This window comes from Scomber japonicus, chromosome 12, assembly GCF_027409825.1.
Source record: "Scomber japonicus isolate fScoJap1 chromosome 12, fScoJap1.pri, whole genome shotgun sequence".
Lineage (NCBI taxonomy): Eukaryota > Metazoa > Chordata > Actinopteri > Scombriformes > Scombridae > Scomber > Scomber japonicus.
The window spans coordinates 10,114,390-10,139,111 of NC_070589.1; the positions used below are offsets into that span (position 1 = coordinate 10,114,390).

The 24,722-nt window shown below is 39.3% G+C and overlaps 2 protein-coding genes across 2 annotated transcripts; one reads left to right on the forward strand and one right to left on the reverse strand.

Annotated features, from left to right (window-relative positions):
* Nucleotides 1-1,590: 1,590 nt before the first annotated feature.
* On the forward strand, nt 1,591-15,799 carry LOC128369540 (vasoactive intestinal polypeptide receptor-like). The gene is made up of 12 exons (XM_053330612.1): nt 1,591-1,666; nt 2,715-2,828; nt 8,737-8,846; nt 8,975-9,072; nt 10,404-10,533; nt 12,842-12,995; nt 14,006-14,066; nt 14,408-14,474; nt 14,566-14,657; nt 14,872-15,001; nt 15,445-15,486; nt 15,608-15,799. The coding sequence occupies exons 1-12, from the start codon at nt 1,594-1,596 to the stop codon at nt 15,797-15,799; spliced, it is 1,263 nt and encodes a 420-aa protein (XP_053186587.1). The 5' UTR covers nt 1,591-1,593.
* Nucleotides 15,800-18,404: 2,605 nt separating this feature from the next.
* LOC128369535 (kelch-like protein 40a) lies at nt 18,405-23,982 on the reverse strand. Its single transcript, XM_053330607.1, has 6 exons — nt 22,864-23,982; nt 22,565-22,725; nt 21,698-21,805; nt 20,913-21,098; nt 20,522-20,671; nt 18,405-18,862 (listed from the first exon to the last, which is right to left on the reverse strand). The coding sequence occupies exons 1-6, from the start codon at nt 23,980-23,982 to the stop codon at nt 18,751-18,753; spliced, it is 1,836 nt and encodes a 611-aa protein (XP_053186582.1). The 3' UTR covers nt 18,405-18,750.
* Between the last annotated feature and the right edge of the window lie 740 nt (nt 23,983-24,722).

Here is a 24,722-nt window from a genome sequence, read left to right on the forward strand (position 1 = left end):
ACTGAGCTAATATTCTGTTTTGTTTCGTGTTCTAATCACTTTTTAAGAAAGTTGGTTTTCAATCTGTGACATAAATCTCTGCACACATGAGTAGTGACAGGTGCCTAAGAGGAAAATGCAATCAGTGAAATGGAAAAAAGGTAAAAAGCTCCCTCATATTTTCTTGCTCACTACTATATCTCCGACTTTCATCAGACATATGGGCAGCATCACAATATGGAGAAACTGCTCAATAATCCAATATGAGGAGTGGATTGGAGAGACTGATTGATAAGCACCTGGGCCTAATGCAAAAGCCTGTGCATCACCTGTCAGACAATAAGATATGAATGATTATGTATAATATATAAATGTTAAACTTAACATTGTATTTAAAATCTTTAAAATCAATAATCCTGTTGACCTTCACTCTCTACCCTCAGACAAAGGTTCAGCCTCCCTGTTCTGTCTCAATCTCCTCAACTCCTCTGACACCACAAACAAAACCTGCAGCCTCTTACTGACACCATGTGCCAGATTGTTTTTTAGTGCCATTCATGTGTTTTTATGTCCTCGCTGATCTCTTTTCATGACTGAGGTTAAGGTGAATTACCAGGAAAAGCTAAGGGGTGTACCTTGGTCTTTCCTGCAGGACACCATGGCAACAGCCTCCTTTGTCTGTCTCTCTCTGATCTCCAGCATCTTTATCCACTACTGTCTCCTGCAGAGAAGCACGTATGATTCATGCTGGAATTCTTGTTGGAGGTCAGAGCACTTACAATAGCATAGTGTCTGCATTTGTACGCACTCAAAGACTGCTTCAGCGCCTCAGTGATGAAAATTGCATCAAAGAAAAAGATGGTTCAGCTTTGCTATTTTCACTGGGGAGATAAAAGTGATGATCATGATCATGATGATGGAGTGCGGGAAGTTCCCTCCTGATACTCCAACTTGCATTGCAGAAAGCAGTGCTGATCCATCACTGACAACATGTTCTCACGTCATAGTCCAGAGGTGCACTGTGGGTGAAGTAACGCAGCAAGGATGTGCTGTGTAGCCTGAGGAGCCAGATAAATCATAACATAAATGGGGGAGTCACCTTGTTGGGGGAGAGACTGGAGTCATGTGGGCTCATTTTGTGGCTAACAATAGCAACATGCTACCAGTCTGATTAATACCCACAGAGAGAAGAGTCGTCCACCTAAGTAACAGCCATAAATCTTCTGGTCCTGAAAAGGGGTCTGTGTGGTCTCTGGCAGTAAACCTCTATGGATTCAGCTTTATGTTGAAGCAATTCATGGCTGAGAAATTCCCTCCATGTGTCCAAGACATGCGACTGTAAGGAATGTGATGGTTGAATCACAGCCAAAAGACTGATTTGATGTCAGATACAGAGACTAACAGCAGCCGGGGTCAGGCTCATCACAGGAAGGTGGAGATGATAGATGCTGCAACTTTGATATCCAAAGCGCTGCTGAGAAGGCGCACGCAGTATAAGTCTTGACACACATTTGACTAATAGGCAGGTGACCTCTGACTGACGCTGTTTGAAGCTGTATTTCAGAAACCATGTACAAACTGTTCTCTCCACAGGTGTGTTCTGTGCAGAACCAGATGTGTGACATGATGACGGAAATAGACAAGGAGAGGGACATGTGTGAGGCTCAGATTGAGAACAGAACGACAGGTATGTAGCCTCCGTCTCCAACATGCCCTCATTGCGCTGAATTCACTTACTCTGTCTCATCCTTACATGCTAAATCCTCAACTGGGCTGTGATCGAAGTGACACAACGAGCTCTAAAGACAACAAAAGCTGTTCAAGCATCCCCTCTGGCTTTAGATTACACTTTGCATGGATGAGCATTGTTTTCCAACTAATGCCAGCTCCTTGTCACATATGCTTTGGTTCAGATTGAAAAGAAAGCCTCTAATTGATCCAATTTTACCTTTTGTTTTCATTAAGCGCTATTAAGAAAAACACACCATGGAGCGTGCAATAATGAAACCCACTTAGCTGATTGACTGTTTCAATTTATTGTTGATGAGGTTTGAATTGCACGTGGCTAAGAGGGGTGTTCTCACAGCATTTAGCACACAATTATATTCTCCTGGGCTGCATGGAAGCTGTGCTACCTCTGTGTGTCACTGAAACCCTTGTTACTGTCATACAGTGTAAAGGTCATTAAACACTCATTATGTTTTTATTAACATGACATTTTTTTGATGTAAATTCCATCAAATGTAAAACGTGATAAATCTATAAGGAGATGTTGTAAATTCACCTTGCCAACTGAATTTTTTTCATAGCAATAAATTGGCAGGCAGGTGTGGATTTAGAAGTGCCGTGATCTGATTTCTGCATCCACAGACCCAACACACTGTGGAAAGTCATGGTGATCTGTTGAATTCAAATAACAGTGTGTAACGAAGGACGGGGAGCTGTTTTATTAGTCATAGTGGCAGCATGTTGACTAAGGTCATCTGCTGTTATAGACCCAGGGCTGTAACAACAGCTGACCTAAGCTCATATGTTTTGGCTGCCATGGTAACTCGAATGCTCCACCCTCACCAGTTGCTGTTTGTCACTCGACGGGATTCACGCCACAGCAAACATCTTCTGTTTAAAAGTCTGTGTTGCTTCTCTTCATATATGTGAGCTTTCCATGTTTAACAAGTGGAACACACCTTTTTTTGCACAACCCCTCACTCTCTCTCTCCCTCTGTTTCTTTCAGGTTGTAGTGGGACGTGGGACAAGATCACCTGTTGGCCCAGTGCCGACATTGGAGAGGTGGTCACCATCCCGTGCCCGAAATATCTCTTCTACTTCTCCAGGGACACTATCACACGTAAGAGTCAAGCTTGCAAAACAGGCAGTGTGCGTGCGTAACTGTGCATGTGTGATTGTGGAAGAAAGGGGAGGGAAGCGTCTATACACAGTAGATGTGTTTGTTTTGATGACAGTCAAAGTCACACACGTTGGTGTGGCAATGTCTCAAGGAGATAAATGGACTTAATTACACATCTGAAACAAAGAGGAAACACAGTAAAACAAGAGTGACACTTCTTGCCCAGGAGCTTGACTCAAAAACTTTACAAATAACCCAATTAAATTAATAATACATGTTTAATAAATAAAAATAGCGCATATTCCCTTAAATGCTCAATCATTTCTTAAAAGGTGTCCATTTATATTCAAAAAATGTATTCAAAAACTTTTCAAAACAATATTGATTAAAGCTCCTATAATCCATATTTTTTGTGAATTATTTTGCATTTTAGCATTGTCAAGTGCATTGTTTAGTTTGACCCTGACCCTGACCCTGACCCTGACCCTAATTACTGTATGCTGCCTTCCCAACACCAAATGGCATACAGGCTGGTTTGCGCCTTGCTGCCGAACGTAGCGGAGCATTTCGCCACCAAAGAGTCAGATATGTGTACTTACTTAGTACAGACTTACTTATGTTTCACATATCGACTTTATGAAATTATAATATGCCAATGTTGAGTTTACAGCTTGTTGTGCTGCTACAAAAAGCCACCAAAAAAAACAACTACTGCAGAATTTCAAAATGTAAAAGCTTTGTCTTAGTTTTTCTCTAATTTTAAAACTGGAACTGTTATCTTCTTTGTCAAATTTGAACTACCTAATTATAATACAGCTAAGCATATTAAGATGTTTTACAAAAATGAACCTGAAGATCTATATCCTTGAGTCTGAGATGAACTTTAGTTCATTAGTAAAGGATGCTTGTCCATGGAGGTATGAGTAATGTACAGGATATTTAAAAAGATGACACTCCTCATCTTGATCTGATCTTAACCTCCACTTCATCCTTGATGTTCCAAATGTTCCCTGCTGTTAAGTCTTTTCCGTTATCATCACGCTTGACATTTGTGACTGGAAATAGGAATCATGATGTCATTCTAGCCTATGATGACCTGTTGCCCTTATCATTCCTGCCACCTCGTCTCATACATCACAAAGAATATAGTAAAACTCAAAACACATGGTGCGGCTGAGTTACAGAAAGATGAACACCTTCTCTTCTCACTTCTCTGCACCATCCACTGATGAAAGATACGCTCTGTTTGTCCTTCTTTAATCTACGAGAAGCCTCACAGGGAAGTCCTGTTAATTATGTATAAAAGAAACTATTGTCTTGAGATTTAACAGGCTGAACTGTAGTGTGTTTGTAAAGTAGTCCCTGAGATTATTCCCCTCTGAGTTTCCTGTGTATCGCAATTTGTCGTTAATTACCACACTGAAACCTCAGTGTAATTATGCACTAAGGGTTGCTGGAGTTGTTTATTTGTATTCATTTGGCAGAGAGGCTTCAATTATAACTTGGAGCCTTGAGAAATGTTTTTATATTGGATTGAAGTAGCTTGAAATTAGCTTTTAAAAACACATTTTAAAGCCGCATCTATCAATATTTCTACATTAAACCAACTTTGTGTACTACTGGTCATAGTGGTGAACCAACAGAGAATTAGACCAACTTGGCAGCTTCCCTCAGATCTACGGTTGTGTTATTTTGCTTTGGTTTTCTTATTGCCTTGCTAAAAAGTCAATTAGTGCTGCTTTAAAGCTCAAATTATCATGTCATTTGTAATTTCATATGCATCCATTTTGTTAACAGAAATGCAAATCCATCACTTTCTTACTCAGATCTGTCAGGTTGTATCTGTCCTTGGTCTTTTGTGTGATCGGTTGACAACATTTTCACTGCATATCAACTACAACATTGCACGCACATAACTTCACAAACACAGCCCCAGACGTTCCACCGCATTTGCAGCAGCGGTCACAGGTTTAAGTTTTTACATTTACCCTGAGCGCCTCAGCAGGGATGGTGAAGGAAGGGGTCCCTGCTTCGGTAATCCATCCAGTATTTTCCCCCGTTACATTCAGAACATGAGAGGAATTCCAACCAAAAGATTTATCATCAGTATGTGAAAGGCTCATTGTAGTGAAGAAGGGTTTTCTTGGAAGCTGTGATGTGACCCAGATGCTCCCATCTTGTGTGACCGAAAAAGGAGAGCACTCCTGGGGGGAAACGGGGAAAGAGTGAGAGAACACATAAAGAATCACCAGATATGTAGGATTGAAGACAGTGGAGGTATATTTCACTGACATGTCAAAGGTTTCGCAGCCCCCACCGTGCAGGGACCAGGATTAAGCGAGGGGCCTAAAAGAAGGTCAGGGGATTATAAGTGACCTGTGCTGCACTGATGTAGATGATATCAATTATGCAGTAAATTAACAAATCAGTGCAGGCCTCTGCTGGTTAAACCTGCTCTGCTCTCATGTCATTAAGGGATGATCTACTGTCTTGGACTCTGTACACAGTAAATTACTGTGTCAGTTGGGTGAGAACCTTGTATCTCCATATGTGTACATTAGAGGAAGTAAGAAAAACAGCCTTGTTTGTGTGACTTGACCGCTGGGCATTTTTCAGCGTATTCACTTTACTTTTGAAATGGTTTCATAACCTTAAGAGGTTAGAGAAATAAGGAAAAAAAACAAGTTATGATGTATAATCTTTAAGAAGTTGCCCTTTTTGTAGATGCATTACAGTGTCATAAAAGTCATTTTAGCTTCTTTTCACTGTCAGTAACCGTTGCGAAAGGCTCAAGTTATTGACACATCCTGAGCCATTCATTTTTTAAGTCTCACACACACAAAAACAAGTATTACGAAACATGGCGCCTAAGAGATTCAGGAGCCAAGTCATAAATTTAGTTGAGATAGAGGTTGCCATTCTCATGAACTCTTTACCTAGTTGGTATTACACAAACACACAGTCATTCATCTCTTTTAATAACATGGCCACTCACCCTTTCTTTAAGCTCTGAATGACAGAGTGCCTGTGCTGTAGCGTTGTCATACGTGCCATAATGTACCACTGAGATGGAGCTAATCGTTGCATGCTAATACGAATCTTCTTCCAAGATATAATTAGGCAAGATAAAGCATAATAGTGTGCAAGACTGACAGAAAAGATAAAGAGATAAAAAAAAACCTCGAAATCAAAAGATGATGGGGTGATTAACTCGTTTGAGCTCTCCTTGTTGCCGTGCATGACACCGAAAATCCTTGCAGTCATGTTTTGGGGGATGATGAAAGCATTCTTCTGGCAATCCCTCAAACAAGCCAAATCCAGTGGTGGCATGGGCTGAAACAGCAGGGGCTTATCATCGCCTTTGTGTCTTGTCATGTTGTTTGAGGAGACTAAGCCTCCGTCTTCTCTGCAATACGCCACTCAGGTATTTGTGAGCTGACCATATTTTAATGCCAAATACATTCTAAGACTTTGCATTGTTGGTCATTTCCCAACTCGGCCTTGATTTGATAGTGGCTGCAGAGCGATATGGTTGGGAAATGTGTGGAATGTCCTACATTTAGATTTCAACAGCAGCATTCAGCACACGGATTAATTTGTTGCCAGCACGCGCAGCTTTCTTTCTTTATTGACAGGAAAGGAGATGAGGAAATGCTACAAATAAATATTACACAACAAAAAACTGAATAAAATCACATGGATGTCAATCTGTGCCTCTCACTGCTGGTTACAGGATTAGATCTGCTTCATGAAGGTTGTAAGAAGCGTTCTCAGTCTAATTAATGATTAGTCTGAGGACTTGACACATTTATACTTTATTCATGAAAAAAAAATCATACTGTCGAAAAGTAAGTTAGTATGATCAAAAGATTAAATGCTTTTCAAAGGATTTCATTTGGATAATGTGTATGACATTCATGAAGAACTTGTGTGCACTCATGTAAAATTTTTCACCTGGGTCTTTTTTACAGCTTCTATTGACAGCAGAGACAGTAACTATGAGGAATGAAACAGGGGAATAAATAGTATGCATCTAAACCAATAGACTTACCAGGAAGCCTCCTCCCAATATATTTCAATTGGTTAAGTGATGCACATTTTCTGCAAAAGCTCTTTGAACGTAAACTATCTGCTTTTAATTTCTTTAAAAGCACGAAAGCACAAAGAGTACAAAAAAAGAGCATTCATCCGATATTGATATAAATACTAAGTAATACTTATGTAATGTGTAATGTAAGCAAATAATACCAGTATAAGGCCATTATTGTGCAGCTATTTTATTTTGAGAAGTAGCTCAGTTCATATATTGCAAGTAACATAAGACATAAAATCAATTCTCTTTGCTATTTTTTTCTGGGCCGCAGGGGCCACAAACAAAAGTCCAAGACTGACAAGCTCTACTCTACTCTACTCTACTCTACTCTACTCTACTCTACTCTAATCTAATCTACTCTACTCTACTCTACTCTACTCTACTCTACTCTACTCTAATCTAATCTAATCTACTCTACTCTACTCTACTCTAATCTACTCTACTCTACTCTACTCTAATCTACTCTACTCTACTCTACTCTACTCTACTCTACTCTAATCTAATCTACTCCACTCTACTCTACTCTACTCTACTCTAATCTAATCTAATCTAATCTACTCTACTCTACTCTACTCTACTCTACTCTACTCTACTCTAATCTAATCTACTCTACTCTACTCTACTCTACTCTACTCTACTCTAATCTAATCTACTCTACTCTACTCTACTCTAATCTACTCTACTCTACTCTACTCTACTCTACTCTACTCTACTCTACTCTAATCTAATCTAATCTACTCTACTCTACTCTACTCTACTCTAATCTAATCTAATCTAATCTACTCTACTCTACTCTACTCTACTCTAATCTAATCTACTCTACTCTACTCTACTCTACTCTACTCTACTCTACTCTACTCTAATCTAATCTAATCTACTCTACTCTACTCTACTCTACTCTACTAGTTTACTGTACTCTACAGAGCTCTATTCTAATGATGACATGTCTTACTTTACTGAGCTCTGGTCTACTGTACTCTACAGAGCTCTGTTATCCTTAACTGAGCTCTAATAATGTAATCTACTGAGCTCTGTTCTATTGAGCTTGAGTCGCCACAGAGCTTCTTCAGCTGTTCCACAGAGCTCTATTTTACTCAACCAAGCTCTCATCGTACAGATCTACTCTAGTTTACTCTTTTCTAATATACTCTCCTGAGCTCTAGTCTACTGTCCTCTACTCTGCTTTATAGAACATAACTGTCCTTTACTGAACTCTACTGTGCTATGCTGAGCTGAAGTCCTCTGCAAATTACAGAGCTCTATACTGCTCTAATATATTTTATATGTCCCCTTTACTAAGCTCTAGTCCACTGTACTCTACTCTACTCAGCTCCTTTAGTCTCCTCTCAGAGGACCCTCTCCTCTTTTTATGGACAGTCGAATGCACTTGGACCTTTCACTTCTGCCCCCATGAGCAGGGCAAAAAATATCTCAATGCTTGACTGTTGGCCTCTTGGTGTGTGTGTGCAGCCTGAGAGTAATTAAGAAACAGATGGAGGCAAATACACATGGGAACTCTCTGAGCCGGTGGGACGACTGATCCCCTTCAGTCATTCCTTCCATTTCCTTTTAGTCTTTGGGAGTATTCCAGCGAGACACATACATCCAGCGAGACACATACATCTCATTGTGACATAATTAAGTGTGAGTAGATGTAGGGGAAGTTTTGCCCTGCGGCTTACACAATATTATGATACATTACTTTTAATGTGAGCAGTATGGTAAATGAAACACAGTGAAGCTGCCAAAGCAATGGATTGTAAGGCATCTTGTATGAGTAATGTTTAATATTCTCTCTATCCCTCTGCTCATTAGGTAACCTGTCAAAGACTTGCACCGAGGATGGCTGGACGCCGATCAGCATAGACTCCTACATAATGGACTGTGGATACAATCCAAACAACACCATAGATGATAATACATCGGTATGGCAAACAAAGTTTGAAACTCTTCAAGCTCCATGTTGCTACTGCTGCTGGGGCATCAAGCTAAATGTGAAACTCATGTAAACATGGAGTGTTTTCAGTTAATATAACTGAATGTGTTTTTGCAGGGAGAATTCTATGATGCTATCAAAGTGGGTTACACTATCGGTCACAGCGTGTCTCTCATTTCTCTGACGATCGCCATCATCATACTGTGTCTCTTTCGGTAAGGAGATCCATCAAAATGCTACTTAATGCTCCTGCATAATGGCAATCAAACACCTTTTTCCAGCATGTATAGCGATAAAACCTTGTCAAATCTCTCATTTCGCACCATACTTCCTGTATTTTATAGAGGTTTTACAGTGTTTTTCACACAGTAATGTGCCTCCAGAGCAGATTTTGTAGGACGAGTTGTCCAAATTTGACATTATCAGCTGTTGCAACATTTCTCAAACAAAGCAACTGTGAGCAGCCATAAAGTCAAACCACTTAGACAAGCTGCTGTTGTTCACAGTATGTTTGCATTTCACCTTCAGTCCTGGGGTTGTAGAGACAAAGTGTGTGAATGTGCGTGTGCGTGTGCGTGTGCATGTGCATGTGCATGTGTGTGTGCATGTTCGTGTGCGTGCGTGTGTGTGTATGTGTATTGGAATGACACAGCACTGATCATTAGAAAAAGTGTAAATGATCAGTGTATATGGCCTCTAATATACACTCGCTTTAGTTGGGTGTGTTTGCAGTCAGAGTGTTTGTGTGTTACAGGCTAAATAATAAGACATGTGTTTACTCCTGGCAAATAAGAAATGCCAATGGTTTGGACTCTTGAGCAGAGACACAGGATGTGAATAGCAATTGCTGTTTATGTTCGGCTGCAGACTCAATGTCCAGGCAGCTGGTTGATGCTGTGTGTCACTGCACCAGCCCTGCTGGGATGACTCGTCTGATGGGTTTGCACAATTCACCCCCAATTATAAGCTGAATGGGAAAGCATCTGTTTGGAAACACCCAAAAGATGGAATTTACATTTTCCCTGGAAAAACTCCAGATTTGTTCTTGTATATGTCTGTACAGAAGAGGATTAGAGCCTCATATGAAAAACGTATTTTCACATTTGTTTCTGCCTCATTAATCTGTGTTTTAGGGGAAAAGTACATCTATATACTGTAAAATAGATATAGATATCTTTTCTTGACAAATGCTGGTTTATATGTAGCTGGACATTTAGATAACAACACAGCCCACTATTCAGTGCTTATAATGTCTTCTCTACTCAGTTAAAACACACATTTTTTCTGTGCATGTTTGCCCTTATAAATAAAGTCAGTGAGTGTTGGGGCGAAGTCCAAAATATTTTCTTGGTATTTATTCTGATTGCATGCTTTGGTGCCATAAACACACACTTTATCAGATGATTTTTGGGACTGGTCATATAAACAGTTCTTTTGAAGTCTTTAATCTGTAGGAATTCATCAGGAGCTTTCTGTCCACTGCCGTCCCTTCTCGATTTTAACCTCAGTTTAAATCATCTCTCAGTTCATTTGTGTTCTTTTACAGGAAGCTGCACTGCACAAGAAACTACATCCACATGCATCTGTTTGTGTCTTTCATACTGAAAGCTGTAACAGTTTTCATCAAGGATGTTGTCCTGTATGATGTCGGGGAGACGACCAATTGCCAGTCATCTGTAAGTACAACGCTGTCTCTTCTCTATTTGCTACCACCTCGTTCACAGACACATCCAATTTATTAGAGAAGCTGCGCAGTTTATTGATTTTCTTCCTTGCATAATCAAAAGTCTTGCATCGTAGATCAAATTAACTCGTCCGCCTGATGCATGAGCAGCAGCCGATTGTTAGTTTCTGATCCTGGCTAAGGCATACTGCATCTGTTTTAATTACTCACTCAGACTATACTGACTTTAAAGCTTTGTGTCGGAGTTTACTTAATGTGCAAGCGCTCAAGTGCTTCTGGGCGTAGCAGTGTTTGCCAAGTCCCTTCCACTCCTGAAACGTTGTTACCCTATTCATCTGTACAGCAGGATGTTGTGAGAGTTCCTGTTTGCTGAACATTTAGCCTGAACTACAGAGAGCTTTGTCAATAAATCACATTCAGAGCAGCTTGGATATCTTGTTTGAATCGTTTCTTCTTGACAAAATGATCATAGTGACAATATCAAAATGAAACCTAAGTGTTCAGATAAGGCGTTTAGATAAGCTACAACAATTTCATAAAGTAAGGTTATTATTTTATTTTTATTTGATTGATCAAGTCAACAATGTTAGTGGTGTTGCCTGATCTCGCTCCAGCTGAATCCACAGTTTTATTACCAGTGACGATTAGATCAGCAGACAGTAAATCACCTGCTTTACTGTCTCTAAGTGCTGACTGCTAATGGCCGAGTTTAGATGTTTCCTCTTCAAGGGTACACAGATCGTCCCGAGTCGAACACAGCTGCTAACCCTCTTGACTCTATTTAAACTCCACATTAAAAAAAAAAAAAAATTGGCAAAAACAACATTAAAAGGGAACTTCACCAATTTTAAACACAGAGATCAGTTTACTTCTCATGAACGGTACTCAGCTTGTTAAAACTGTTGGATAGAGAAACTAAAAAGGTTCATTCAAAGTACCATTGACATCTGTAGATATACAAATGATTAATAACTAAAAATAGATTGATTGATATTACAGATATGACGAATAACTAGGTTATAATAATGCAAGTACACATGCTGTGATGCTGGTAAATACTTTCTTATGAACTGTAGTCCTTTTGTGTGCCCATATATTAGTCATTGTTAACTTTATTAGAATCACAAATGTTTCAGCTTATTAGTAAATAAAAAGAAGAAGTTTCACATTTCACACAGAAAGAATGATGAAAGAAAGCTTCAGTGAGAGATTGAATTGAGTTCCAGCTGCTAGCGACACAATACGTCTGGACTTTGGCTCTCTGTGATGATTCTTTGGAGAGAGATTTTTAATGTCTATGAAAATAGCCCTGGAGATGTCATCAGGGTTCACTTGGCGTAGGCCGGGTGTCTACAAATCTGAAGGAGAACATTTGTATAACAAACCGGGGCTTTGGAGTTTGAAAGACATCTGGAATTTACTAGACGTCTAATGAAAGATGCTGTTGAGTTGCGTTATATGAAGTATGATATCAAATCCTTTTGGAGCTTGAGCCATATTAGTGATGAAAAGTCAAGAAATCTCAACTCGCTGCTGATTTTAACCATTCTGTCTTTTGCGTCCCCAAGCTATGGATGCACAATAACTTTTTCTAAAGTAGAAGAAAGTTACACAACTTTCCCTTTCAAAAGTTGGTTTTATAAAGTAAGTATAGTTGGTCAATCCAGTACTTTCAGAGCCTTACATAGTCTGGTATGACCTGCTAGTTGTGGTAGCTAATGTTGGTCTAACTGCTCAGTCAGTTTGCGGACTGTTGCTACTTGTGCTACTGTGACACTGCATTTGATAGTTTATAAAGTTTATACTAACAACACAATTTTCACAGTGGCTATAGTTTGCGTTACTTTTTTTAATTCAGTATTTATTGCAGAGGATCACCATGTATCTGACATTTTACACCACTGCTGGATCTTCCCCTGATACTGTGAGACCATTTAGATGTAAACATTAACCTGAATCTCAAACACACTTTAATTGCTGGTATAATTATTCTGGCAACCATATTTAGTATAATTACCACTGTAAGCGAACCCCTGTAGAATTTTCCCTAATGATATAATGCTCATATTAATTTTGATAATGACTGTTTCATCAACTGTTGATTTTGATGGGTGGCATGCCAACAAACACAACACTAGTCTAGCTCGATTATTTCCTTTTACAGTAAGTGGGCCACCAGAACTCAGTCATCAAAATAAATAAATAAAATATCTCTTTATCATTTGAGTTGTAATGGAATTTATATTTTTTTACATTCACTGGCAATGCAAGAAACCACTAACATGGCGGTTGTTTTGTAGGTGGGCTGTAAGGCTGTGGTGGTGTTCTTCCAGTACGGGATCATGGCGAGTTACTTCTGGCTGCTGGTGGAAGGCCTCTATCTCCACGCTCTGTTGGCTGTCTCCTTCTTCTCTGAGAGGAAGTACTTCTGGTGGTACATCCTGATTGGTTGGGGTGCGTGCTCGTGTTTATACCTTACGTAGATGAGCTCACAGCGACTCGTTTTCAAAGAGATTTGACATGTCCACTTATCCAGCAAATGATCAAATGCCCATCAGAGCCTGAGCTTTTTTCGTCTTATCTACAACAGACACAACAAATGGGATCATATGTAAATGAATTTATAAGTGCAGTTGCTATAGGAAACTGGTGTGCCTTTCCATCTGCATATGAATGAGTCTTGCCTCAGCTGCCACTCTGCTCTTGTTGTTATTATTCAGTTTGACTCCTGCCATGTTGTTGCTGCTTTTTGATGGGAAAACAGCTCATTTAACGAATTCATGCATCCATGGCAGACAATAATTACCGAACTAAGAGATCACACACTGTAGACATTCACTTTTGATGTTTTCTAATGAATAGATGCTTTCCATTTGGCTGCAAAAGATGCTCTTTTGACAGTTTTATCAGAATAGATGTATAGTCACACAGAAATATAAGCTGAGCACTCATTACTTTCATCTTTTTTTTGGCTGTACATTTTCATCTTTCAACTACTTATTATTGGCCTTTAGCTCCAAAAATTCCACTGTTACTTGGCTTTGAAATGTATATTTAATAAGCATTCTCCAAAGTTCTTTTTTTTCTTCCGCCACAGCAATAAAGTAACTCTATAAATAGACCTGAAATGTTGTGTCTGCCAGCAGGAAAATGGATATAGGCCTGTGACTTTCCTGCAGATACCCAGGATGAACCAATATTGGCACAGAGCACATATGAGTCCTGTTAAAAATGATAAGCGTAACCAAAATGCAATATTACTTTAGGTCTTTCCGAACTATAAAATGCTCCAAAAGATTAACAGTGTACACAAGCTCAACAACTATTTGGTTGTATGGAGTCAGTGCTGTGCTTATTTGGACACAGTGGATATAACTGATAGTTTCTCTCTGTGACATAGAGATTATTATAATGTTGGAATAACTTACAAGTAATTCTGTTTATGTTATTCTTTTTGTTTATAGTGGCTCCAACCATCTTTATCTCAGCGTGGGTGATTACTAAGGCTTATTTAAATGATCCTGGGTGAGTTAATCATTCGTATTTGTTTTAATATCATAAATCAGCTACAAGCTACAATACCAAAAAAAGAAATATTTGTAGATGTAAAGAAGAAACTTTTTGGGCTGGTGTGGTGAGTAATTGTCTCATCAGTGGTCTGTGATAAACTTCTAATCTGCAACACATGATCTAAAACAAGAACTATGTTTCATGGCTACACCCTACAGCCAAAATCCCGACTTTGAATCTGGCTCTGTATAATATGATAATAATATGAATGAGGAATTGCGTAATTATGGCCACTAACATTGATGTTGACATGCTGTCAGAGTTGTTTGTTCTGACTCTCTCGTCTCTTGTGACAGATGCTGGGAGATAATTGATGACAGACCGTGGTGGATCATCAAAACACCGATTTTAGTAACCATACTTGTGAGTCATGTCACCTTTTCATGAGCAGCATTGCATATATAAAGCTCTGCATGATGCAATGACATTAAGCAGGCTGTTACTTTCTCGGCAGATGAACTTTTTCCTCTTCATCTGTATAATCCGGATTTTGCGACAGAAGATGAACTGCCCAGACATCGGAAGAAAGGAATCCAATCAGTACTCGTAGGTGTTTAAGTGTGAAATATCAACATGTCTATCACAGGATGTTAACATTAATTTCTTACCAGGTGAATTAAACTATTTTGCTGCTGCCATTATGTTGTTGGTGGTGGACAATCATAGTGCAAAGTGACCAGTATTACCTAGACTCTAGCTATTGTAGGTTTTAACAAAGATGAACACTAAACATTCTTATTTTCTCCTTTCTTTTTAACAGGAGACTGGCTAAATCCACACTTCTCTTGATACCTCTCTTTGGGATAAATTACATAATTTTTGCCTTCATCCCTGACGACATCCACCCACAAGTGAGAATGGTGTTTGATCTCATCCTGGGGTCATTTCAGGTAAAGATCCATACTACATTTTATAAGTTACATGAAAGCAGTTTGAAGCATGAAGACATTTTGTACCATTGAGCCAGCGACTGGTTTGTTAAGTTGACATGTTTAATTTTGTATGCTTGAATAATGAGGTTGGTGATTTACTGAGTATTCAATTGAGTGTAAACGCTGCGAGCCAAGTGCGGTGATGGAAACCTAGAAATGGAAAGTATTCTTAATTTATTATCGTTTTAGCTCAGAATGATATCTCCTGGGAAAATTTCCCAGCGATTCCAAATGATAAACCTCCTGTCTGAGCATGTAGTCAGTCGTAATCTTACGATCATTATTCATGCACAAACATTTCGAGTGTTTCCCCCAGCTGCACTATCATATTGGTATGTCTTTTCAACAAAAGCTCTTATTGGGCAATACGTTTTATCTGCTTCTGCTTCTCTCTTTTTCAGGGTTTCGTTGTTGCAGTCTTGTACTGTTTTCTGAATGGAGAGGTAAGTAAATCCAAAGCTCTCTAAGATGTTTACTGTCCTTTTATGTCACCTCTTGTGTGTCATGCCCTCTTAATGCCCTCCTTCTTCATCCTGTTTGTCTACCTCCTCATCCCACCTGCAGGTACAGGCGGAGATTAAGCGTAAGTGGCGCAGATGGATGCTGCAGCGGTTCCTGGGTGCTGACACTAAGTACCAACAACCCTCCATAGGCAGCAACGGCAACAACTTCAGCACCCAGATCACCATGTTAACCAAGTACAGTCCTTCTACACGACGGGCATCTGCTTGTCAAGAGCACCTCTCTGCCATCTGATACATACCTATCAAGTGAACTCCACTCTCTGTTTTTATCATTACGTACTGAATGCGTGGCACACTGGAGATCAAGATGACATTTTAGAACTGAAGCTAATATGTGTCTGTTGTAATTTTATCTATTACCTGTCAAAAATGACAAGTGTTCAGTGATTTTCTTGCCGTGCAGGGTAAAACCATTATGGAAACATTCCACCTATTCAAAGAATTGTTTAAATAATCATTTTTACTTAATTTACAAAAATGTTTTTGAACAATTAAATTGACAAGAGTAGAAAAAGGATTATTGTCACACTGTTCTTGGATACAGTAGCTTTAATCAGGGAAGAACTTCCATTGTACTGGAGGTTAGCACTGAGACGTATCTGATATAAACATAAAGGCCAGTATCACATTGATATTTGGGCAAACACATTTGTTTTCTCAACAGTGTGACTCTGTTCTGAGATCACAGGATGAGTCAAACAGAACTAACCAATGATAAGTTGGTGAGTATCAGTTCTCAGAATTGTTTTGTAATTAACACACCTCAGAATACTGCAGGGAGGGACATCTCCATGGCCACCATGTGAATTAAAAGGAAATGGGATAGTTGGCGAGCATTTTCCATCTGATGTTAAGCAATAGGTGGATAAAAGCAGAGATCAGCTGAGTCCTACGGGAGAGAAGATGTTTATTAAAAGGGTGTGTTACACAAGAGGCCTCCGAGCACTTAACCTAATGGTCCGTGTTGCTTAGAGGACCAATGGTAGCAACGTTAATAGACAGTATTAGACCGTCACCAGTAGTCACAGAGGAGGAATCTATAGCATAACCAATGTGCTGGACGTCCCTGTCTTGTGTATGACAGTTTTATACGGAGCGTACACTCTGCTGAATTACTGCCGGATAACATTCCAGAGGAGAGACTGAAGCTCTCGCTTGTGAAATTTATCACAGATTACAGAAGCTTTTAGTTTTGTTTGAGTGCACAGACATTCATTTGGACTGCTTCTGCAACCCATGGACCAGATGTATTTCATTATTAGCCCACAATACACGATATAGTGAATTATTATGATGCGACTTCCATTAACTGGATTGCATGGACAATTCATTTAATTGCATCTAATGTTTGTTTTCTATTCTATTTTATTCTGCACTTGAAATATAATATATATGTTATTGTACCAAGCTGTTTTATAGACATGCCAGTGGCAGGACTCTATGTTTTGTATTGTCAGTTGGTCAGTCTGTCGGTGCACTGAATGGCCAGAATTAAATATATCTGCAACTATTGGATAAAATGGGTTAGGGTTAGGGTTATTCATGTTCCCCAGAAGACAAATCTTAATGATTTTGGTTAACCTCTAACTTTTCATCTCACGCCACCAGCAGGTAAAAGTTTTCACTTATCTTGAGAAATATCTCAACATCTATAAAATGAATTGTTATCCTCATGGTCCCCAGAGGATGACTCTTGATGACTTTGGTGATCAAATTACTTTTTTTTTCTAGTGCCACTATGAACTTGACCTTTATGGTTCTGAGTGAGATGTTAGGTGAGTAAGGATTGTTATGAACTTTTGTACCACCATTCATTCCCCCTGAGGAGGAATTACACTTTCCATCCAGTGCCATCATCAGCTCTTCTTTAAATACTACTCAATAACCAAATACCTAACAAACTCATGACATTGCCATCAGCCTCAGCTGTACTGTGTGTTTAGTGCTAATTAGTTTGCATGTTTACACTTTGCAAATGCTGATGGTTAATACGGTAAACATTATATCTGAAAAACATCAGCATGTTAGCAGTTTAACGTGAGCATGCTGACGTTAGCATTTAACTCAAAGCATCATACACCATTAAGTGCAAGCTTACAGAGTTCAAAGTTATTAGATGTAATATTATCATGCTTACTCTCCCTGTCGCTCTATTCTGTTATGTTTATTAGAAACCACATTCTCCTCAGAAAAATACATTTTCAGATGTTTATATGTACAGACATTGACAGTGTCCAGTTTCATGTGTGTGGGAGTGATGTTGGAGTATGATGTTTCCTCTTTTTGTCGTCAGTGTGTGTGTGTGTGTGTGTGTGTGTGTGTGTGTGTGTGTGTGTGTGTGTGTGTGTGCAGTGTGTGTGTGTATTTCTGTATCTGTGTGTGTGTGTGTGTGTGTGTGTGTGTGTGTGTGTGTGTGTGTGTGTGTGTGTGTGTGTGTGTGTGTGTGTGTAAAACTAAAACTAACTGAAAGTACCTCGGACTTAATGTCACACACAGCTATTGTACATAACATGAACATGTAAATAAGGTTAAAGGATTGGTTTATGATGTATTTTATGGTGATGATTTATAGTGCTCAGGTGTCAACTGGAAATTGATGTTTACATTTAAAACTATGTTCCTCACTCATGGTATTTGCATAATGTCAATAATGTGTCTCCTATTTGTTGCCATGTAAATGCTATGTAAATATTGTGCACTGTACAGTATGTGGAATCAGATATAAAGATGTTATTGAACAAATTATCAGATGACCATGAATAAAGACATTTGCACTTTGCACAGGGCCTCTGTTTTTTGAAGGAACGTGAGACTCATCACTTGAAGCAACACAATCAGCCATTATCTTTATTTCTGCTTGAAATAAAACAGATGTTGGATAATGAACATGTATGAAATAATATAACAACAACAAACAGATATACAAATCAACATTTTGGTTTTTATAAAAGAAATTTCACAATTGAACTCATGTCCTTGATTGCTATTCCTACTTCCAACTAAACATGTATGTCTCCCCCTGCTGTAAAATATGAGATAAAACAACTTGATGCTGATTTAATTACCAAGTTCAGTTGTTACCATAAAACATTATAAAGCTAATTTCAGGCTAATGTCCATAATGAGTACTCTTATATAATAATGATACATCATTAAGCTTGTCAAAGCCACAGTTGAGTTCAGTTATAACTTGGTGAGACGCAGAGTGTTGAGACACACTGGGAGAACGGTGGCTCCCTCCGCGTAGCTGATCTCTCGTAGAATCCCATTCCAGCACTTCTCGGACTCATCATATCTATAGGAAGAATACATTGTTAGTGTTGGGTGTCTCCAACCTCAAATAGGAAATACAATATCATCGCCTATCATCTACAAAGAATGATTTGGTGGTGATTCTTTAATAATCTCTGTGAAGTTGAATTTATTGAGTCAAACATTATTTTTTATTTTCGATTTTAGACCCTCATTATCTTCATGTATTCATATTTATGTGTAGGAAATTAATAGTAATTGTTTCACAGCAGAAATGTTGAGAAATTATTTCATAACAGAAGAGATGGTTTCATTTGGGTGTGCCATTATGATATGTCAACATGAACAAACTTATTGTCCTTCTCTTTCTCTCTCTCTCTCTCTCTCTCTCTCTCTCTCTCTCTCTATCTATCTATCTATCTCTCTCTCTCTCTTCCTTGTGTGTGGTTTCTTGTCTCTCGTTCATCTGTGTGCGTGTGTGAGAATTGTGTGATGGGAGTTTCCCCTGTGTGAATGTGTAGTCTGTCCTCTTCCCCGGTCTCCGTGGTAACGGAGGTCACATGGCTTAATTCTGTTTTTGATAGTACCTGGAAGTTGTTTGGCATCCTCCAGATCACATTCTATGTCATAAATCCATTTATAATCATCCTCTTTTCTATGTTGTATTGCTGTAATTATGTAATTTGCTCTTCCTGAGGTTTCTACCAAAAATGTTTCCCGTTAAAGGGTTTTGGGTTGTTTTGCTTATTCAATGCAAGGGCCTAAGGACAGAGGTAAAGTAAAGTGTTATTCTACATTTAATATAAATGTCTTTTGTTCAAACAGAACATGTAAATATAAGTAGTTTTTTTTCGTTTTTTTTTAAAGAAGAGATTTATTAATTACATAAAACAGCTGGTCACTGTTGTTTTTAGCAAATATTACTCAACAGAAGGTATTAGTGTATTTTCTGGGAAGTATTTTCAGCTCTTAGTCCACATTTGATGATTCATCGGGTATTAAACTAACAAGTATGGGGTACGTGGGATTGCCTCAAAATAAACTTCAAGTTTTGGCCAACAGGCTACAAATACTTGCTCATGAAATCTGATAGCAATTAGAAAAACACAGAATTTGACGATTTATACTGTAGGGTTGTTCAAGATCATTTCCAGACATGTTTTAAGATTTAATCTAAAATATACTTTTAAATCATAATTTATGTCTGATATGAATTTTCCTCCCAACGTTTGATTAAGGGGTTCAAATTATCAAAATACATCTTCTCCTCCATTGAAAAATCCAGATGTTTTGAATATTTTTCATTTCAAAAGTTTAATAGCTGGACACAAGATGCCTCCTACTTCTCTGAAAAGTCCATTCTCATTCTGTGTTGACTGGAGCCTCTACATCACCCTTGTGTAATTTGCATATTGGACCATGATTAAATAAATTGTAGGATGATGTCACAAATAATGCCATACATTCAGATTTAAGGGGAACACGGAGAAACTTTCCCAAGTGGTGGGGTTGGTGTAATTTTAACTGTAGGAAGAACTCAGAAACACCCAAAACACCACTTCTTCAGGTCCTCACTATTATAAACAATATAATAGTAAATAAAAAAAGGAAATTATTATATAAATGTTCTTTTTACTTTAGCCATTATGAAGACATTATAATCACTCTTTAGGCATATTGAGATAATGTAGTGGGCTCTTACCTCCAGATGTCAGTCATCTCTGTTGGGACTTTCTCCTCACTGGTCTCACTGGGCATCATGGCAAAGCCCCCCACAGCATATAGGAAACCTCCCATCGACAACAGATTAAGGGAACTGCGCTCCTGAGGGAACTCTGTGAACTCGGACCACCTGGAGCATAACAGGAAAATAATCCCCCCCACACACACACGTAGACACACAAAATGAAGTGATGATGGTGTAAAATAAGCATCTATATTACTGTACGATACACAGAGCAGTACTACCAGTGCTATTTTATGACCTAATGATCTGCTGTTCACGCTCCTGTGAGTCATTTCACTACTGTGGACAGATGCTTCACCTCATAATGATGAGATAAAGTGGTCATATAAAACAACTGTTGTCTCACTTGTTGCTGGCAATGTCGTAGACCTCCGAAGAGCTGGTGAGGCCTTCATCTGTGACCCCCGTAATCACAAAGATCTGATCTTTGTGGACAGTGATTCCAAACAGTGAGCGGGCCTTCTTCAAAGGAGCCAAGTCCTTCCACTCAAACTTGGTGGGGTTGTAGACACAGACTCTCTTCATGCATTTCCTGCACATAAATATTTAATACAGTGTGTTAAAGAGGCTCTCCACAGGTTTGGTACATGAAGTTTGGTTTACTCATGACAAGGAGTGCTACTCAGCCCGTGAAGACATGGTATATGGCAACATGTGCCATGTTTTCACATGTTTGTCTGCTGTTGAAGTTTAATAAATAACCCTGATGATGTAATCAGGGTTATCTCGGTTGGGAATGAGACTGTTTTGTGGGGTTTTAAAGAAGTAGACATTCAGGAAGCATGCACAGTCAAATGAAAAATGCAGTTAAGTTACATTATGGGAATTGTGGGATCAAGTGTTTTTGGAACTTGTACTAGAGACTAAAAGTCAGGATATCTCAGTCTCTGCTGCTTTGATTTTTAAAAATCTGTTGATACTTTGAGTTGGGAAAATGATGGCACCATCACAAACTGTGATGGTTTACTGTGGTATTGAGTAAGGAATGTCAAATAATTATCTTTTTCCATAATTACAGACACACCTCAGGAGTGTGTCTGAACAGTGTTCAGACACACTCCTGAGGTGTAATCATACAATGATACAATATCAGATTATAGTTTGAGTTATATCATCTGGTATCACACTTACTTGCTCTCAGACTTCCCTCCAATAACATAGACAAGACCTTTGTGTGACACAGCTCCATGGCCATACACTTCATAAGGCAGAGGGTCCGACTCTCCCCATTTAAATGACCTGGGTACACAAAAAGAAAAACATCATGAGCAATGGCTCTATAGATGATAGAGGTGATTCTACACATACATGCTGCAATAACTTTGATCAATAAATAATTGGAAGGCACTAGAAGACACAAATATGCCTCTCATATGGCATTTTACTAGAGCCATAAAAATATTATGTAATTCCTTTAATGGGACTATGAGAGAGATGGTTGTACACTTTGCTGTTTTCAATTTTCTTTACTGGCAATTCGAATGTAGTAAAAGCAAGCTTAATTAATAATCAATGGAATACATTTCCCAAAAAGACTTCCCTTGTTTTGTTTGAGTACATTTTCATTTAGATAATGGATACAGCATAGATTATTATTTTTAGAAATATACTTTATTGAACAATAATTAAATTAATTGACTGTACTGTGTTTGTAGCCCAAATGAATTACATTTTATCTGTTATAGATGCTACAGTATAATGAGTCACAACATCACAAAGTTGATCATTGTAATATCAAAAAATTTATAAAAAATGCATTTAAAAAAAAGAAAGTGTTTTTAATACAGTGAAGCCCAATGAGCATTTACATGAATGCATCAGGAAAGACTGGAGAGATGTGATTTTCTCTTGGCTTTTTATTATGCTCCGCTACTTCTTTCTAATTAGGGCCCTAGTGCTGACCAGCGAGAAGCCCTATTGTATCTTTTCTTATTATTACTTTGACAGTGTGGACTATCATTGGTACAGCTCCATATTAAATGCGGTATCTGTACTTACTGTCTGTCATAGATCATGACTGAGTCCAGTGCGTGCTCTCCCTCCTTCAGTTGCTTGCCTCCAACAACAAAGATGGAGTTCTCAGCTTCAGTCAGCCCAAACAGGCAACGAGGGTTGGGTTGTGAGGGCATTCCTAACCATTCTGAACTTACTGGGTCAAACTGGAGATGAAAGGAATGATAGGTCAGTGAGGAATGAGATACACAAAACAGTCTGCATTTTATAGGTACAGGATTAAAACATTCTTTCAGTTTCACAAAATAAAGAGCTATTGGTGGTCTTCATGACTGATTCTCTACCTGTAGGAAGTAAGAGCTGAATGGTTCGTCTTTATTCTCCTCGTTGTAGAGAAGCCCCCCGACAACAAACACCTGGTTTTGCTTGGTCACCAGACTGCAATGGTTCTTGGGAATTTCTGTGGATTCTGAGACCACAAAGCATTCATTTCCTACCGGGTCATATGCCACAGTCCCTGTGTCACTGATCATAAGTAACAGTTCCATCTCAAACATCCCAAAGCGAGGGTTGTTGTTGAGTATACCCGGCAGGTATCCCTCCTCCTCCTCCACCTCCTCATCACCTTCTCCCCCCTTTGCCCCTTCACTGCTGAGCTTTCTGGGCTTTGGGAGACGACCTTTGTGAGCATCCTTGACCATATCCAGATCCTTCTTGATCTCCTGGTTTAACCTAATGTACTGATTACGCTCCACTTTTTCTTTCAAATAATCCAAAGGCATCAGCCTGAAACGGATGCAGTGCAACAGGTCTGGCAAGTCCTTAACACGGTCTTTCTCATCATGTCTGACCCAGTCCATCACGGCTTCAAACACCAGCTCCTCCCTCTCAACGTTGAGGGCATCTGAAGTAATGATGATGCCCAGCTCACTCGGGGCCAGCTGCAAGAAGTCCTGGTCCCTGACAACAACCTGGAAACGTTCACAGATGAACTCCTGAGCAGCCAGAGTGAGCCTGGGACAATCCAGGAGCAGCCCAAGCCTGAAGATAGCCAAGCAGTTTCCCAGCACCAGCTTTTCTTGGAGGTAGGACACACAAACAGAGAAGATGGAGGGGATCTGGTACATGTTAGCTACCATGAAGATATCCTGGACGTTCTGCTCTGTTAAATTAATGTCAGAGGTGTACAAGTACCGCAGGATCATTCCCATAACACCAGGCTCCACATCTTTGAGGACTATCTCACGCTTCTTGCTCTCCTCCAGGTCAGACAGGAACATGGCCTTGAAGAAGGGACTACTGGCTGCCAGAACCAAGCGGTGGCAAGGGAACTCCTTGTCCTGGATTTTGAGGACACAGTCGACAAACTTGTCATTCTCCAAGAGGTCACACAGTCCATCCTGAAGAAGGGTCTGCTGGTACATGCGAGGCTGCTCCGCCGGGTCTATAGTCATGGCAGCCATTTTGCTCTGCCACCTTGTCCTGGTTGGGTTTTGTGGGAGGGAGAGACGTAGAAGAGGGGCACACTAGTTACTCTCCACAACAGAAAGGGACTGTCAGCATTCACAGTGCTGCTCAGATTGCTGTGGATAGTCTCTACGGGTTGGCTGGTTGCTGCAGCTGTCTGTGGCTGTCAGTCACTCTGTAAGTCAGGTGTATTTATAGAAAACTCCCTCACAAATCTGAGGAATGCATTTTGGTGGACAGGAAAGCACTGCTGCACCACACAGACCCCACAAACAGCTGAGTGACACAGCAGTGACGGCATGTTAAATACAGCAGAACATCTCACCAGGCAGCTTGGCAAGATTGTGTTACTTTGATGTTTTCTCTCACTTTTACCAAGTTGTTTTCCTCGATGTAATCCAATACTGTTTGAATAGTGGAAGTGAGTACCAGGCTACATTGACATTAATGAAGGATATACTGTATATACAGAGTATAGGCAACATGGTTCCTGGAAGACTAACATGTTGCATAATAAACATCCCCTGACACCCAAGCAAGAGACACACTTCATTATTCAAGTGACACATTATACACCTTTATTGTCCACCATTGTATATATAATTGTTTGAATAGCATCAAAACACTTTTTCGAGAGCAGTCAAATACACATTAGTACACAATTCTAAAGGCAAAAAAGTTAGAAAATAACTTTACACTCTTTATCTGGCCCATCCAAATCATACAAAATGGTTAA